Source organism: Equus quagga, chromosome 7 (genome assembly GCF_021613505.1).
Source record: "Equus quagga isolate Etosha38 chromosome 7, UCLA_HA_Equagga_1.0, whole genome shotgun sequence".
Classification (NCBI taxonomy): Eukaryota; Metazoa; Chordata; class Mammalia; order Perissodactyla; family Equidae; genus Equus; species Equus quagga.
In genome coordinates this window covers 22,686,847-22,703,072 of record NC_060273.1, presented here as the reverse complement: position 1 = coordinate 22,703,072, position 16,226 = coordinate 22,686,847, and the positions used below count along the sequence as shown (strand labels likewise).

Sequence of the window (16,226 nt, the reverse complement as noted above, 5' to 3'; positions counted from 1 at the left end):
GGGCATTGGCTCTCCCTGGCATGTAGCAGATTTTATTGCATATACAGCACAGGCAGCCCTGACAAGGCCAGGCGTGGCATTCTGAGTGGCTCCTTTCCACCTCAACTCTGACTGAAAAGCCCTGGCCAGCGGGGGGAGGTGTACAGGACTGGTCCATATGGTAGTATGATCAGTGATGGGCCTGGCTGGGGAGGGGGGCCTGAGGCCAGAGCCTAGAGAGACTAGAATGATAAAAATCCTGCTCCTGCAGAGTCTTGCTTTCTGGGATCCTCCAGGGCTGAGATGCTAGCCCAGCATGAGCGTGGCCTCATCCTCGGTGATAGTAGCAGAGTCCCCCTCCTCTTCAGGGCCCACGATGGGAAAAGACCCAGGCGGCTGGTGCTGGAAGAGGGCTGCTCGGTTCTGCTGCTCACCCTTCTTCACCCAGTGCCCATAGAGCCGGAAGGCACAGCTGTCAATGAGACGCCGCACTGGCCGCAGTGCGTAAGGGTCCCTCAACAGTGCACTTTTGGTCAGCAGCCGTACACGCTGGGTGCTTAAGGCCACTCGTCCAGCAGCCAGCACTGTCCACACTGCCACCTGGGAAGGGGGGCAGTATGAGCTCCAGTGGAGCATCCACTACAGGAAAAAGATCATGAAACAGAGGAGCGGGCCCAGACCCTGATGCTGTCAGGCTTACCCGGAACCGCTGGCGGGGGGTGAGGTTCCAGGGTTGGCTGCCTTCACAACGCTCAAAGAAGGGGTGCTGGAGGGCTTGCTCAGCTGTCAGACGCTCCTCAGGATCCACCTGCAGCAGCCTCGAGATCTAGGGCAAACCCCAGATTGTGAGGGGCAGCCCTTGGGCCTCCCTCCTTGTCTGCTCATGGCCCCAGCTCACCAGGTCTTTGACGGTGTCTGAACGGTCGTCCCACTCGGGTGAACTAAACTGGTACTGGCCCTCCATGATCATGCGTAACATCAGGATCTGGCGTCGGTGCCAGAATGGTGGTGAGCCCGCCAGGAGTGTGAACAAGATCACCCCACAGGCCCAGCTGGGAAAGAGACCAGAGTCAGGCAGGACTAGGAAATGGGCAAATGCATTGAAGGACAGCACACAAAGGAGGAGGGCATGGGGAGACCAGAAACTCACAGGTCGACCTCCTTGCCGTAGCCTGGGTGAGTTTCATCCATGGAGCATTTAAGGATCTCTGGTGCTAGATACCCTGGGGTCCCACACAACTCTGGGGAGAGAGGGCTGAGATTGATGGGATGCCACCAGCCCCCTTGAGGACCCTTAACACCAGACCCCTGCTAGAGCCTCAACACTGCCAGGGCCACAAGGGTTCCCTTTCTGCTCCTTCCTGCCCTTGGCTGAGTCTCAGTACCAGCCCCTAGCCCTGCTGAACAACTCAAATACCCACCAAGGCTCCTGGTGGCCTTCCTGGGGAAACCTGATTTTTGGATTGACTTCAAGAGCCTACCCAACTGTTATCATTTGCCTTCTCCAACCCTCCAGCCAAGCCAACCTACCCACTCCTCACACAACTTGTTAACAACATTTTCACATACATAACACACATGGAAGACAAAAACATAAATCTTTTCTGCATTCCTTTCTGCCCAAAATCTATTCCTCCTCCTATAATCTCTACTCTGGTCAGTGGAACCGCCACTCAAACCAAGAGGAATGAGTGGGAATATGGGATTTCTTAAAGCACATACTAAGTCCCTTGTTTAAAACCATTTCCTGGCTCCCGATTGTGGCCTCAGGATCAAGTCTAGATTCCTACAGCACAGAGCCCTCCATGACTTGATCCAAGCCTCTATTTTTAGTTTCTTCTGCCACTTCAGGCACCGATTCTTCCATCCCAGCAGTTCCCAAACAACTGTGTTCCATGGCACACTTCCCCAGGCGATCTTAACATGCCTGAATTGAAAATGACTCTTGGGAAATTCATTCCTACAGCAAGTTATTTATTGAATGCCTACTGTGTACTAGACACAGTGGTGAATTAGATGTGCCCTTACCAAGCTCACTTGTCTACCAGAAAGCAAACGAGAAATTAAATAGAGTAAGACACGTGTCATAAAGGGAGTAAATAACAAAAAGCAGGGGATCTAATGTGACTTGGAGCTTTAAAGTGAAACTTGAATTACCTAAGCCATGGGAAAGGGTGGAGTGGGCAGAGGCAAAGATGATTCCAGAATGGGGAAAAGTGTATGTGGAAGCCCAAAGGGAAACAAAGCACAGCATCCACAAGAGGTGTAAGTCCACAGGTTGAGAGCATGAGTTCTGGAGTCAGAATGCCCAGCTACATGACCTTGGGCAAGTCACCCCACCTCTTTAAGCCCATCTATAAAATGGACACAGAAATACTATCTATCTCAAAGAGCTGTTGAAAGGATCTGAGAGAAATAAGCCATGTAAAGACTCAGTGTGATGGCTAGCTCATAGTAAGTGCCTAGTAAATGTTAGCTATTAGTAAATACAAAGTAGCATATTAAAGGCTCTGAGGAGTCTGACAGTTGAACTTTGTTTAGTTTTCAGTTTGCACTAGAAATATTTCTGCCATGACAAAGGTATTAACATTGGGTGAGCCTGAGTCCCAGGACACCAGGTGAGAAGTGCTGTCTAGCCACATCAGGCTCCTCGTAGCACGTAAGTCCTCTCTGTGGTCCTCTCTCTGCCAGACCCCAAACATGCAGCTGAGCCCTGCTATCCCCCCGCTCCCTCTTTTTCCTCCTGGGACAAGCCCAATTCCCAAGGCCCTGGAGCCCCCTCCTCTGTGGATTCCCCTGGTTAAATCAGGTGCTCGCTCCTTTCTCCTGGCTTCCCCAGCATGGCTCTTTGCCTGCTGTGTGTCACTAACTGCTCGTTTGTCTGTCGCCATCCTCTCCAGGTCAGGAAGCCTACTCTAAATTGCACACAAGGCTTTGTACCCAGAGGGTACTTGGCAAGTGCTCACTGACTTCTCCCCTTTCCATGGTACCTGGGACTCAGTTCTCAGACAGAGCCAACCAGCCTCAGGCCTGTGTCTCCTTCCCTCCCAAGCCTCTTAGGGCACCAAGTCCCCTCACCTCGAAGCTTCTCGCCAGGTTCCAAGTGGCAGGAGAACCCAAAATCTGAAAGTCGGATCTGCATATTGTCATCTAGGAGAATATTCTCAGGCTTCAGGTCTCGGTGCACAATGTTGTTGGCATGGAGAAAGCGCACTGCTTCCAGCAGAGACCTCATGATGGACCTGGGGGAGGCGCAGTCTTCTCTGCTTCTCCCTGCCCAGCCCCACTCCCTACTCACCCCAGGGCTGCAGGCTCAGCCATTACCTGGTTTCCTTTTCTGAGAGGGCCACCTTCTCTGTGAGATAGTCAAACAGCTCTCCCTTCCGCATCCTAAGGGATAGGAGGGGTTGGGAGGTAGGTGCACCTCACAGTAGGGGCTGAGAAAATAAGCCAGTGCTCGCAGAAAATACCATGGAAGAGGCCAGTAAAGAGAGATTCCTCTGTAGACAAACTAAAGGGTCTCAAGACAGAGCACTCCAAGAGTGAACTGGATGCCAGAGGCAGTTTTGCCCAGTGGACTGGCTCAGTAGTTGAAATATCTGCATTGTACCATGAGGGGGGCTAGTTTAGCAAGAATAAGTGCCTTCTTACAGGAGGTCCTTGTTTTCTGAGAATAACTACTCAAAAAAGCCCTTTTTAAGTGAATCTACTTAGACTATGGGCCAAAATTTCGCAGTTAATAGTGGCCAAAAAAGTTGCATAGGACTTTATTTTGAATTTTGCTTATTTTATCTTGCCTTTAAAAAGTGAGGTTATGATTGCAACTCTGAGTCAATCCTTGAAATAACACGTTGTTTTAGGGAGTATGATTGTTCTGCAAAGTTGTGTGATGGTGTAACAGACACTCCCTCCCTCCTCTCTGACTTTTGCAGAGGGTCATTTCTGTATTCACTTTGTGAATTTTTTCCAAGGACCTCTCTTAAATATTCAGTATTTGACCCATTCTCCTTTGAAGTTCCTTTGCAACTGGTTTGTATTCTATTGTATAACATATGGCATTCAGGTTCACACTGGCCAGAAAAAAAATTGATGGGCAGAGACAGACACCCATGTATAGGGTGTTCAACAATGGGAGACTGGTGAGTGAAAATCTGTTATAAGTGGTCAGCTTGTGGATGAACACTCCCTCTTAAACAGCCTTTTCTTCCCTGTTAAACTTATAACCATAGGGAACTGGGACAATGACCCCTTGGGTCACGAAAACCCTTTGTATTTGGCTGGTCACTATTACTCTTGAAGAACTTGTCTCAATCAGGGCACCTAGTGAGAGGGGTCAGAGCCATGGGCTAGCAGGCAGGCCCTAGCTGGAGCAGAGGAAGGTGTGAGCAAGGTGGTCTTCAGCCCACTGTGGTGTAAGGCTGGGGCCATGCAGGGAGGTGAGGAGGAGTCTTCTCAGATCGGGGCAGGGTGATACTCACAGGTCAAACACCAGGAACATGAAGCTAGAAGACTCATAGGAATCGATGAGAGTGACTGGGGAAAGAGGCAGAAAGACAGAGATGGAAAAGAGCAGATGCATATTAAAGGGGCTTTCCACCCTAAGACAGCAGTGGGCTGTTACTGGGAAGGAAGGAAAACCAAAGGAGGCGGTAAGTTACTGCCTCCTACCAAAGGCTGACCACACTTTGAGGTGGAGCAGAGCCAGGAGGAAGGGAGCAGAGTCGCAGAGGCAGTGTTGGGGGAAATGGGCTGTGGGCAGGGCCAGCAGGAGGTGGCTGTCAGCTAAAAGGAGCAGGGAATGCAGCCTCACTGATGTGGGGGTGGCCGGCGACCTGACGAAGGATGTGCGTCTCTCGCCGCGTGGCTTCTCGCACCTCCTCCAGCTGCTCAGGACTCAGTCGCTCAGCTGTCACCTCCATGATCTTCACTGCAAACTCATGGCCAGTAGCTCGATGAACACAACGGCGGACCACAGAGCTCACTCCTCTGCCAGAGTTAGAAAACACATGAGTCAGGGCCTCCTGCTCTCTCATTTCTATGCAGAGTGGAGCCTCAGGATCCTTATACCCACTGTGCCAGGCCCATCTGGACAATGAGGCAACCTTCCAAGGAGCTTACCCTGGCCTACAGTAGCTTCACAGTAACCTCAGCAAGCAACCTGGGTATCTAGCAAGGTGCAACACAAAGCTCACAGGGAAGGCAGGGAGGGGTGAGGATTCAAATCCAGTTTCTGCCACCTCCTCCATAGATAAGCCTAGCCATGACTATCTATGTGGGAAACCCAGGTCTTTGGACTCAAAGTCCAAATTCTTTCTACTGATACACCCCAGTACATTGTTCTCTGACCACCCCTTAAATGTTAAGACTTCCCCAGGATCCCACCCTTGGCCCTGTTCTCAGGCTATATATACTCTCCCTCAGTAATCTTATCCACCTCCATAACTTCAAACTTCATGCTCAGATGTCTCTCTTAAGTGTCAGGCCAACATGTCTTACTGAAAATCATTTCCTGAGGTTCCTAGAGACATCTCACATTCATCATGACCACTGAACATCTCTTCTTCCCCTGAAACTAGCTCCGCAATCTATATTCTCAACCTCAATTAATGGCAATGCCATTCAATCAGACTCCCAAACTAGAAACCTTGGTACCATTTTTGGTTTCTCCCTCTCCTTCACAATCCACCACATCCTACCAGTCCAGTCCATTCTTTATACCTCTCAAATGTGTTTCCTACTACTCCACTCCCACAACCACAATAGCCTCCTCACTGATCTCCCTGCTGCCAATCTCAGTCACTGCAACCCATCCACTACACTGCTTCTAGAATTAGCTTCTTCAAACAGTGCCCATCATGTCATTCACTGCTTAAAAACTTCCAGCTTAAATTCTCTACTAAGTTCTAAGTGCTCCCTCATTCCTCAGTAGGTCCCCTAGAGCAAATGTCTACTTTTAAATAACACCTAATACTTTCAACCTTACAGTTAACTGGAATGCACTCAAAATTTTTGTTTTCTTTCCATACTGCATCCCTATTACCTACAGGATAAAAATCAAATCTCAATTTCTTCACCTATCATTCAAGGCCTTCACCAAATGGTCTTTTTTCAGCCTCATCTCTGGCTATAACCCTGCTATTCAATTTTTGTTTCAGTGACACACAACTTATCACCAAATTCCAGAATGTGCCAAGCTCTTTTAAAGCTTCAGGCCTAGGGGCCAGCCCTGTGGGTGAGTGGTTAAGTTCGTGTGCTCTGCTTCATGGCCCAGGGTTTCCCCGGTTCGAATCCTGGGCGTGGACATGGCACTGCTCATCAAGCCATGCTGAGGTGGCATCCCACATGCCACAACTAGAAGGACCCACGACTAAAAATATGCAACTGTGTACCGGGGGTCTTTGAGGAGAAAAAGGAAAAATTAAAAAAAAAAATCTTTAAAGCTTCAGGCCTTGACACAAGAAACTGGTACTCTGGGAAAAATAATTTAGTGGGAGCGTGCAGGTAATGTACTGTGCAGGAAAAACACAGACGAGCGAGACAAGGGAAGATGCTACCACAGTAATCACAGAATGAGATAAGGACCCTACCCTCTGATCTGCCTTCTCCAAAACTGGCCTTTCTGTGGCCCTCGGCAGTGGAACCACTGTTCTTCCGTAAGGGTTCTTAGGGTCCCTGGTGAATCCTCCCTTATCTAGTCCCGAAATCCCACAGCATCTCAGGACTTGGATCTCAGCTCTCTCCACTTCCCAATACTCTCTCTCCCTGTGACCTCCATCCAGGCCCAGGGGTTGTAAATGCCAACTATGTGCAAATGACTCCTGTTACACTGTCTCAGGCGTTGATTTCTCTCCAGAATTCCTGATTCCAACTGCCTTTTTGACATCTCCATGTGATATCTAAAAGGAGTCTGAACAAATCTAATGGTCACACCCCTGACTGCTTTCCCAGCCTTAGCAGATTTGTTGCAGCAGACCGTGCCAACCTTCCAGAAGCACATTCTTCTTGTGTTTTTCTTTCTAATTCACAGATGGCAGCTCCTTAGTCTCCATGGCTGTCTCTTCCTTCTCTAACACCTTAATGGTGACATGCCCCAGGGCCTGAGTCTAGGCCCCTTTCACTTCTCTGTCTATATTCTCTCCCTAACTATCTATATGCCACTGCTGCTCAAATTTATAGCTCTAGCCCAGCTCTCTCCCTTGAGTTCCAGACTCTTATACCCACTTGACAGCTCCAGTTGGGTACCTCAAACTTAACATCTCCAAAATGGAATTCTTGACTTGCTTGCTGCCTGCCCCGCGCCCCCCATCCCCAACCTGATCCTCCCTCAGTCTTCTTCTTTTCAGTAAAGGCTACTCAAGCACTCAAATCCAAACATCAGAACTTAATCTTGTTTTCCTTCCTTTCCCTCATGGTCCATATCCAAACCTTCAGAAAACTGTATCAAGTCTCCCTTCAAACTATCATCTAAATCGATCCAGTTCTCTCTCTCTCTACCACCACCACTCTAAACCATCAACATCTCTAACCTGAATGAATTAGGCCTCTGTGCTTCCATTCTTGCCCCTCTCAAAATCCATTCTTTACACAAGAGTCGACTGATCTTTTTTTAAATGTAGTAACACACCCGTATTGAGCACTTACCATGTGCCAGGAAGTGTTCTAAGAGAATCATATTAACTCTTTCCATCCTCACAGCAACCTACAAGGTAGGATCTATTTTTATTCCCAATTTACAACGGAGAAACTGATGCACAGAAAGGTTAAGTTCCTAGCCCACAAATCAGAAATGTAAATCAGATCATGTTACTACCCTGTTTAAGACCACCAGTTTCACTAGAATACAACTTAAATTCCTTATCACGGCCTAAGCCTCTACATACTCTAACCTCTATTTACATCTCCAACTTCATTTCCTCCACCTCTTCCCACCCTTACACATTCAAGCCACTATGATCCTCTAGCTATGGCTGGAATAGGTCGTTTCCTGCCTTACGCCTTTGCTCTTGCTGTTCCCTCTGCCCCTAATATATCCTTCCTCAGCTCCTGACCTGTTCATTCTCATCCTTCAAGTCTCAGTTCCATTAATTACTCTTGTTCCATCACCTATTTTCTCCCTAGCACTTGTGTTGAGCTTTACCTTGTTTACATGTTTATCGTCTGTTTCTACCACTAAAATACAAACTTCAGGAAAACAGAAACCTTGTGGGTCTTGTACCCCCGGTGCCTAGCACAGTGCACCCAGCACACTGTACCTTTGACGAGTAAATGTATCTGCCACTGCCTGGACAGCTGAGGCATTCCTTCTATTCTCCCTATGCTGAACTTCTTACTCATCCTTCAAGACTCAAATACCACCTCTTCTGGGAAGCTATGATTTTCTGAGCCCCTATAGCACTTTTTACACAGCCCGATACTTTTTTGAATGTTCATGCGTTTCTTTTAGTCACTTCACTTGGAGAACCTCCAAGGCAATAAACATCTTTTCTACCCTCTACGTGTTTAGCTTTGTGTCTGGCACACGTGTAGGTGCTTCAACGATGTTTGCTGAACACGTAAGTGAATAAATCTGTGTAAAAATGGGGATGACCCAGAATAAGAGTCTAGTCATCAATGTTCCTCCACTAACCACCGACCCTTCCCATTTAGAACTATCCAGCTCTCAGATGGAACTGTGTATCCTGGCTAGGACCCGACCTCTCTGGATCTCCGTTTCCCTGGCAGTGGCCTCACCTGCCAATGACGTCCTTAGGGTCATACTTCTGGTAAAACTCCTTGGCTGCGGCCCAGTCAGGCAACTCATCTTCCGGCCCCACGTCCAGCGTCATCCTGAAGGAGGTGGGGGCCTGTGTGGAGGAGACGGAGGGCAGTGAGGGCAGGGAAGCCCACGGGCTCTGAAAGGACGCACATCGCGGCTCGCGGAGGCGCAGTCCTTGCGGTTGGGGCGCCAGGATCCTGGGGGATGGGGATGGGGTGGGGGAAGGACTGGGACTAAGGAGACTCGGCGAAAGGGCCTGGGGGGCGGGAGGGTGGCAGGGAAGGGGACGGGGCGGGGGGGGGGGGGGGGGGGGAAGCGTGAGGGAAGAAGGGAAGAGGCACACGGGCAGGCGGCTGTTGCTGCGCAGGCGCACTTGGGCGGACCCTGGGACGGGGCGCGGGGTCTAGCGGAGGCTCACCCGTCGGGGCGGAGAGAGAAGCCAGGGTCGACGCGAGGCCGTTCGGTCGCGGGTTTCGCCTCTAGTCCCTTACCTTATTCTCGCGCGGCGCCGGCAACGACCTCAGGCCCCGCCCCCATCCTGTCTGCCAATGGCTGGCGCCGCCTGAAGACTGGGTTTCAAAAACTCTTCGGATTGGAAATTGGTACTCCAATAAGAAGCCGAGAGTCTCGAAGTTGGAACGGGCATTGGAGCTCCGAGTTACCCGAGTCTGCGACGCTAAGGCGGAGCTCCAGATGCGGCCAGTCAGCACACGGCACCTGCTAGGGACAGCAGAGGGCGGAGCTTGTTGACTAGTGTGGTTGGGGGGCCTGGGACGGGACCCGGAAGTTGTTTATCGGGAAGCGTGATCGCTGGGTGGCGGAGACGCGGGACTCCCTGCTCTTCTGATTCCCGGGTTTGGGCACGGCCCCTCAGTCTCCTCCCAGCATCCCAATCTGAATTCGGCTTTTAATATGAGCAGCCTGGTCCAAAGCACCTGCCTTGAGGGGCAGACTCCAGCCCTTAAAACGTTCGGAACACGCAGCTTGACCCACTAGGCGGGACAGTTAGTGCGGACTTAGACGAGCCATGGCCCGTCAGCCAGAAGAGGCTTCCTTGTCCTGTGGCTTGCCCCGACTCCTCTTGAATACCCGCCAAGCCCTAGTGCTCACCATCTGGGGTAAGCATACATTTTCCCAGTCTTCTGCTATCTCCTCCCAAAGGCCTTGGGGAGTATCACCCTCCGTTCTAAGTCTACCAGTTGTAAGATTCTATCAGGAGCGACTTACTTCATAAGCCTTTTCAGTGCACAGTTCGACCCTGGCATTCATTTACTCATTCAACAAACACTTGTTGAGTGTCTAAGCGCAAGACTAACAACAATAGGGGAAAAAAAAAGTCCCTAGCCTTGTAGAGATTATGTTCCCGCGAAAGAGGTACAGAATGAATTCATTTAATCTTCTAACAACTATCTTAGAAATGTCACTTTGAGATAACCATATAAGAGAAAGACGAATCCAAGTAACTTTAACTGAGTCCTTTGACTTTATACCATCAACCTAAAGACAAAATAATCACAAAGAAATCTTGAACTTGTTTGGTAGGATAATGGGATAGTTATTCTGAAATTGGGTAAGTGAATAAACATATTGATGTAGTTGGCAGCCAAGGTTTTTTGTGGGAATATGGAATTTGGAATAGGGAAAGGAGAGAAAGAACCTTATGACTGATTGAAATTGGAGGTATCATTTTAAAAATTGCATTTAAAATAGATAAGATTAGGTATTTTCTAGCAATAACCTCCCAGTAGAATGAGCACAACTAGTGTCTAGATACTGATTTCAAAGTAATAGTCCCCAATAAAAGGAACCAGGGCTCCTTGGGAGAAATGGCCAATTCCCAGCTGGAGCAGAGGAAGTACAAGGTGAGCCTAGAATAAATTTGTGCCAGAAAGTAAGTGAAGAAAGATGAGGACTTATCAGGACACAAAAACCAGTTTGAAGGGGTTTCCACGGGTCAAAATTAGGGAGACCGAGAGAGCCATGAGGGAACCTTCTGATGTGCTAGAAATGTTCTATTCACTCAGGTGGTGATTATACGAGTGTGTTTAAGTAAAAACATTCACCAAGCTGCACACGTATGATCTGTGCACTTTACTGTATTATACCTCAAAACATTTTATGAAGGATAATGACAGTAATGGATATAACAAATTGAACTAAAAAACAATCTGAGACCATACTAACAGCAAAAATTGTAAATAAATTGGAGAAAAAGACCTTCTTCAGAGTAGAATGCCAACTAATAAAAGTAGAAAGAATGATAAAGGCAAAACATCAGTATTTTGTAAGCCACATAACAACTGACTTGGGTAAAAGAGGCCTTAAAATTACTGGTGAAAATTTGCTGGGCAACAGGATATTAATTACAGATTACTTTTTAATGACAAAGGAAAAAGGTATCTTTACTTTGCAGAAATCTGATAGACACTACCTTAACCAAGTTGCCGATGTTACCATCACCACTAAGAGGGCAAATTGAGATCATATGCCTTTTGATGTGACATACTGAGGACACACAACTTATGCAGTATTTCTGCCAAAAATGCATAACCTGAATCCAATCATAAGAACCCAAACTATGAACTGGCCTCGCCTCAAAAATGTCCTGCAAGACAGGGCCAGCCCTGGTGGCCTAGTGGTTAAGTTCGGCACTCCGCTTCAGCAGCCCAGGTTCAGTTCCCAGGTGCAGACCTATACCACTCGTCAGTGGCCATGCTGTGGTGGCAGCTCACAAACAAAAAGAGGAAGATTGGCGACAGATGTTAGCACAGGGAGAATCTTCCTCAGCAAAAAAGAGGAAGATTGGTAACACATGTTAGCTCAGGTTGACTCTTCCTTGGGGCAGGGGGCGGGGAGTCATGAGAGACAAAAAAGAAAGGATGAAGACAAACTGAAAATTGAAGGAGACTAAGCAGATACAACAACTAAATGCAATGAGTGTTCTCACACTGGACCCTAAAGCAGAAAAGAAATTGCTATAAAAGACATTATTAGGACAACTAGCAAATTTGAATATGGCCTATATATTAGAGGATAATATGGTATTGATGTTAACTTCTCAGAATTGTATAATTGTAGTGTAGTTATGTGAGAATATCATTGTTCTTAGGAGATAGATCATGAAGTATTTAGGGATGAAGGGCCTTAAACTTACCTTAAATGGTTCAGCAATAACAATATGTATATTTAGAAAGATATAAAGTAAATGTGGTGAAATGTTAAAAATTTTAAAATGTTAAAAATTCTAAATCTAGGTGAAGAGTATACATGAGTTCATTGTACTATTCTTTTATTGTTCTGTAGGTTTGAAATTTTTTCAAAATAGTTAAAAATAGCAAGACCTCATTTAGTCAGTTTCTCTTCTAGTATAGAAACTGAAGCTGATTAATCAAATATTAGCTTTTTTTTAAGGTTTCCGTAAAAATCTCTCTACTGTGTGTTATCCTGATGCTCTGGCAGCACCTCACACCAATTAAATCAGCATCTTTAGGGGTAAAGTCCAGGCAGAAGTACTTTTTAGGGCTGCCCAAGTGGTTCCGTTGTGAAGCCAAGGTTGAGAACCAGTGCCCTATGTATGGCTTCTACCCATTGTTGTAATTCTAACCTCTGGGACCAAGAATGGGTTCTCTTCACTTTTTCTTCCTGGAGCACTTTGGAACACTGAAGAAAACCATTATGTGCCTCTCCTTCCCCTTTAATCTTCTCTCTTCAGTGTGCAACAACTCTAATTCCTCTAGGTGTTCTGCTCGTCTCTGAATTGTGGTGAAATAACCAAAAAATTCCATTCCCAGGCCACATGTATTCCAAGAGACACATACAATAATGTCCACAGCAGCATGAGTCATAGTATCCCAAAAGTGGAAACATCCAAAAAGTCCACCAACAGAAAATGAATAAATTGTAATGTTTTCATATAATGAAATATTATACAGTAATGAAAACTACAGCTACACCAAATATTGATGAATCTCACCATGTTAAGTAAAAGAAACCAGACATAAAAAGAATACATATGATTCCATTTATATAATGTTCAAATGCAGGCAAAATTAAACGGCATCATTGTTAGGAGTCAGTATGGTAGTTACCTGTGGGAAAAAGTGAGGAATAGTGATTGGGAGGGGTATAAAGGAGGCTTTGGAGTGCTGGCAATATTCGATTTCTTGACTGAATGGTGATTTTTCATATGTTTGCTTTGTGTTAACTTATTAAGCTGTGTACTTGTTTTGGTTATTTCCCTGTATGTGTGAAATACTTCACAATTTAAAAAATGTTTAAGGGGCCGGCCCTGTGGCCAAGTGGTTAAGTTCGCGTGCTCTGCTTCAGCAGCCCAGGGTTTTGCCGGTTCAGATCCTGGGCGCAGACATGGCACTGCTCTTCTAAGCCATGCTGAGGTGGCACCCCACATGCCACAACTAGAAGGACCCGCAACTAAAAATATACGACTATGTACAAGAAGTGGTTTGGGGAGAAAAAGGAAAAGTAAAATCTTTAAAAAAAATGTTTAAAATAATATCATGAGGCCCAAGATAAAGGATATGGAAATTCATTATAATCATACAAATCTCCACATATAGGCTGGTGGGTTGCTCTGATCCAACCCTTTCGCTCTTTTCTCAACTCTGAAACCAAACTGTCAGGGTTCAATTCCAGCTCTGCCACTTACTAGCTGTGTGACCTTGGGTAATCTGTGCCTGTTTCCTCAACTATAAAATGAAAACAATGCTATCTACTACTGACTGACTGTGAGTACTGAGGAGTTAAGAAATATAAAGTGGTTAGAACATAGCCTGGAATACAGCAAGCACTCAATGAATAGTAGCTGCTGCTACTACTCTTCCTCCCTGGCCTCAGGGTCTCTGTTGATATGTAAGGGAGAAGCTGGGGTCTTTCCAAGAAGGAAAACTGTCAGAAGAATGAAAAAAAAAAAATCCTTTCCTTCTCTTGGAGGTAAAGGGAGATGCAGACTTTTGCCATCATCAGATGTCCAGTCTGGCTCTCACCAAGGGCCCAGGAAACAGCAGGGGAAGAACAACTAGACAGGAGCTTTTCACCACTAAAAAAGGTTTTTATTACAAAACAAATTCTAATAAAACCAGGCCTGGTCTTCAACCCCACCTCTGGGTAGAGGCCCCTTGGACAGGGTAGGTTGCAGGGAATAGGGGATGGTGGGCACTGAAAGAACAGAGCAGGCTGACCTCCCCTCATCAGTCTCAGCTGCTGCCTCCTTTTAGAAAGGGCTAGAAGAGCTCCTCCAAAGCCCTTTGAGAGGGGCACCATCCTTCCAGCCAGAAGGACCAGTGCTGGTACCGGACCCTAGCAATACCGCATTGCAGGATCCAGGAGGTCTCGGCTGACTCTCAGCAGAGGCCACCCAGGGTCACTCAGCCTGGGCGATGGTGTAGGAGAGCAGCCACAGAAGCAGGGGGCCCAGAACGAGGACAGCAAGCCAGACAGCAAAGCTGGCCAGGATGAACCTCTGGGCCCGGGCCCCCCAGTGCACTGCTTCCTCGGACCGGCCTGCCTTATGCCGCTCTTCAGCCTGTGGGGGCAGGTTTTTGGTTAGGTTCTCCCCCTGCTTCTGCCCCAAAGTGCCCACTGCCCAACTCCAATCCTCCATCCTTGTCACAGCTTAAAACCTCACACCCAAACCCTATACCTCCCTTTCCAGTTTCTATCTCTCATGCCTCACCTGCAAAGAAAGGTACCCACTTGGCTCTGCCTACTTTTCAGGGTGGCCATTGGGAAAGTACTTTTCAATCTTTCTATTCCCCATCCTTTTCTACTCATCCCAGATTCACTCAGAATTTGGAATTCTTGGCAAGAAACTGAGCTATCTTGGAGTATTTTACTCATGCCAAAACAATACCCCATTCTCATTAGCCCAATGGGCCTCATCTTTTTTATTATTAAGGATTCTTATGATTTTGCCCTAATGAATCTCAGAAATTCTTATGACAATAGGAATACAGTTTCTGATTGTTAAAATAAAACTTGGGTTGAGAAAATTCCAGCAGGAAGTTTAAGTTAGCCTGTGTGGCCTTTCAAAAGGTACATGTGAGTTTCTGTTAGGTGTTTTAAAATGGTGAGGTCCTCTCAAAAACCCCATAGCTTCTTCCAGACTCCTACAGATTGCTCTAATCTCTGTTCAGATGCCTCGAGTCTTGCCCCTCCCAATTTGTCCTCCATGTAGGCCTGGAGAACGAATCTTACTGAAACACAAATCTGACCACGTCACTCTCCTCTACAAAAACCCTTAAATGGCTCCCCAGTACTTTCAAGATAAAGTTAAAACTCCTAAGCACAGCACTGGAGGCCCTTGGGAATCTAAGCCCTCTGACATCATCTCTCACTATTCCTCACTGGTCCAGTCATGCTGAATTAGTAGCCCAGGCCTTTGTATACACCGCTCCCTTTACCTGGAAATGTCCTTTCACCCTTATTCACTCATCTTTTAAGGTTACTTTCTTGTTGCCTTTCCTGTTACCTACTCTGCTATACAAACATATATAACCACACATATATTCTTCCTAGCTCCTAGAAAACCCTATGCTTCCTCTATCATAGTATTGATGAGCTGAGTTCCATTAATAATTGTCCATTTTCACAGCCATTTCTTTCATTAGACTGTGGGCCTTTAGATGGCAGGAACTGTCTTATTCTTATTTCTAGCACCAGGCCCAGAGCCAAGCTCTGGCAAGTACTTAGTAACTGTTTCATCAAGGTAGCTAGATCAAATATATGAAACCACTGCCTTACTACACCCACCTCCCCTGGCTCCCATAGGAATTGCATTCCTCACCTTGATGGCAAACACAAGGGCCACGACTCCCAAGCAAGAGCAGCCACAGATAATGCTAGTAGCTGCCAAGTAGCGGAGGCGGAGCCAGCAGCAGCGGATAGGGGACGGAGAATGAGCAGCTTCCGTGTTGCTCACCAAGATGTCCACTGCCTTCTCCTCGTCCTCCATCACCTGTGGGCGATACAGTCAAGGTACTTGTAAGCCCAGCAACTGAGCCCTTGGCCTGGCTTTCTCAGACTCTACCCCTCTCTCTGATCATAACCTCGTGGCCCAGCCCAACTCTCAGGAACGCTGCCTTACTGGGGAATTCCTCTAGTGACTCATGAACCAAGAGAGGAAATGTGTGGCTGTAATCCTTTTCCCTCAGCCTAAGATTCTGAGTCTTTAAAGGCAAGCCAGTGTGAACATAGCATTATCTGTATTACTTACTGTTTTGACAAGTGAGGAAAAGCAAAATAACAGGTGCATGCTGAGAAGCAGGAGAGCAGCACAGAATCTCAAAAGCTGCTAGGAATCTGAGATTATCCAAGTCAGTGATTTTAAACTGTATTTCAAAGGGCCCTAAAATTCCCTGGAGTTCCTCAGAGGCTGCCCCTAAATATTGAGGGGTCAAAGTATGGCCCTGTACCCCACTGTAAGCAAAGCAACCATTTCATCTGAAAACATGGTTCTGGAGATGGGAGAAAGGAG

General features: G+C 47.0%; 2 protein-coding genes across 6 annotated transcripts; both read right to left on the bottom strand.

Annotated features, from left to right (window-relative positions):
• Positions 1-5: 5 nt before the first annotated feature.
• Positions 6-15,661, bottom strand: PHKG2 (phosphorylase kinase catalytic subunit gamma 2). 5 transcript variants are annotated; one of them, XM_046668316.1, is made up of 11 exons: positions 15,537-15,661; positions 9,153-9,454; positions 8,710-8,822; positions 4,790-4,965; positions 4,458-4,512; positions 3,304-3,369; positions 3,058-3,221; positions 1,130-1,220; positions 878-1,031; positions 680-805; positions 6-579 (listed from the first exon to the last, which is right to left on the bottom strand). In XM_046668316.1, exons 3-11 carry the CDS (start codon positions 8,802-8,804, stop codon positions 286-288), a joined length of 1,221 nt encoding a protein of 406 aa, XP_046524272.1. In that variant the 5' UTR covers positions 8,805-8,822; positions 9,153-9,454; positions 15,537-15,661; the 3' UTR covers positions 6-285. The 5 variants fall into 5 exon arrangements, with proteins under 5 accessions (XP_046524272.1, XP_046524273.1, XP_046524274.1 ...); XM_046668317.1 differs by having other exon boundaries at positions 9,153-9,451; positions 15,537-15,660; XM_046668318.1 differs by having other exon boundaries at positions 9,226-9,454; positions 15,537-15,655.
• Positions 14,115-15,704, bottom strand: TMEM265 (transmembrane protein 265). Its single transcript, XM_046666465.1, has 2 exons — positions 15,537-15,704; positions 14,115-14,276 (listed from the first exon to the last, which is right to left on the bottom strand). Exons 1-2 carry the CDS (start codon positions 15,702-15,704, stop codon positions 14,115-14,117), a joined length of 330 nt encoding a protein of 109 aa, XP_046522421.1.
• Positions 15,705-16,226: the final 522 nt, after the last annotated feature.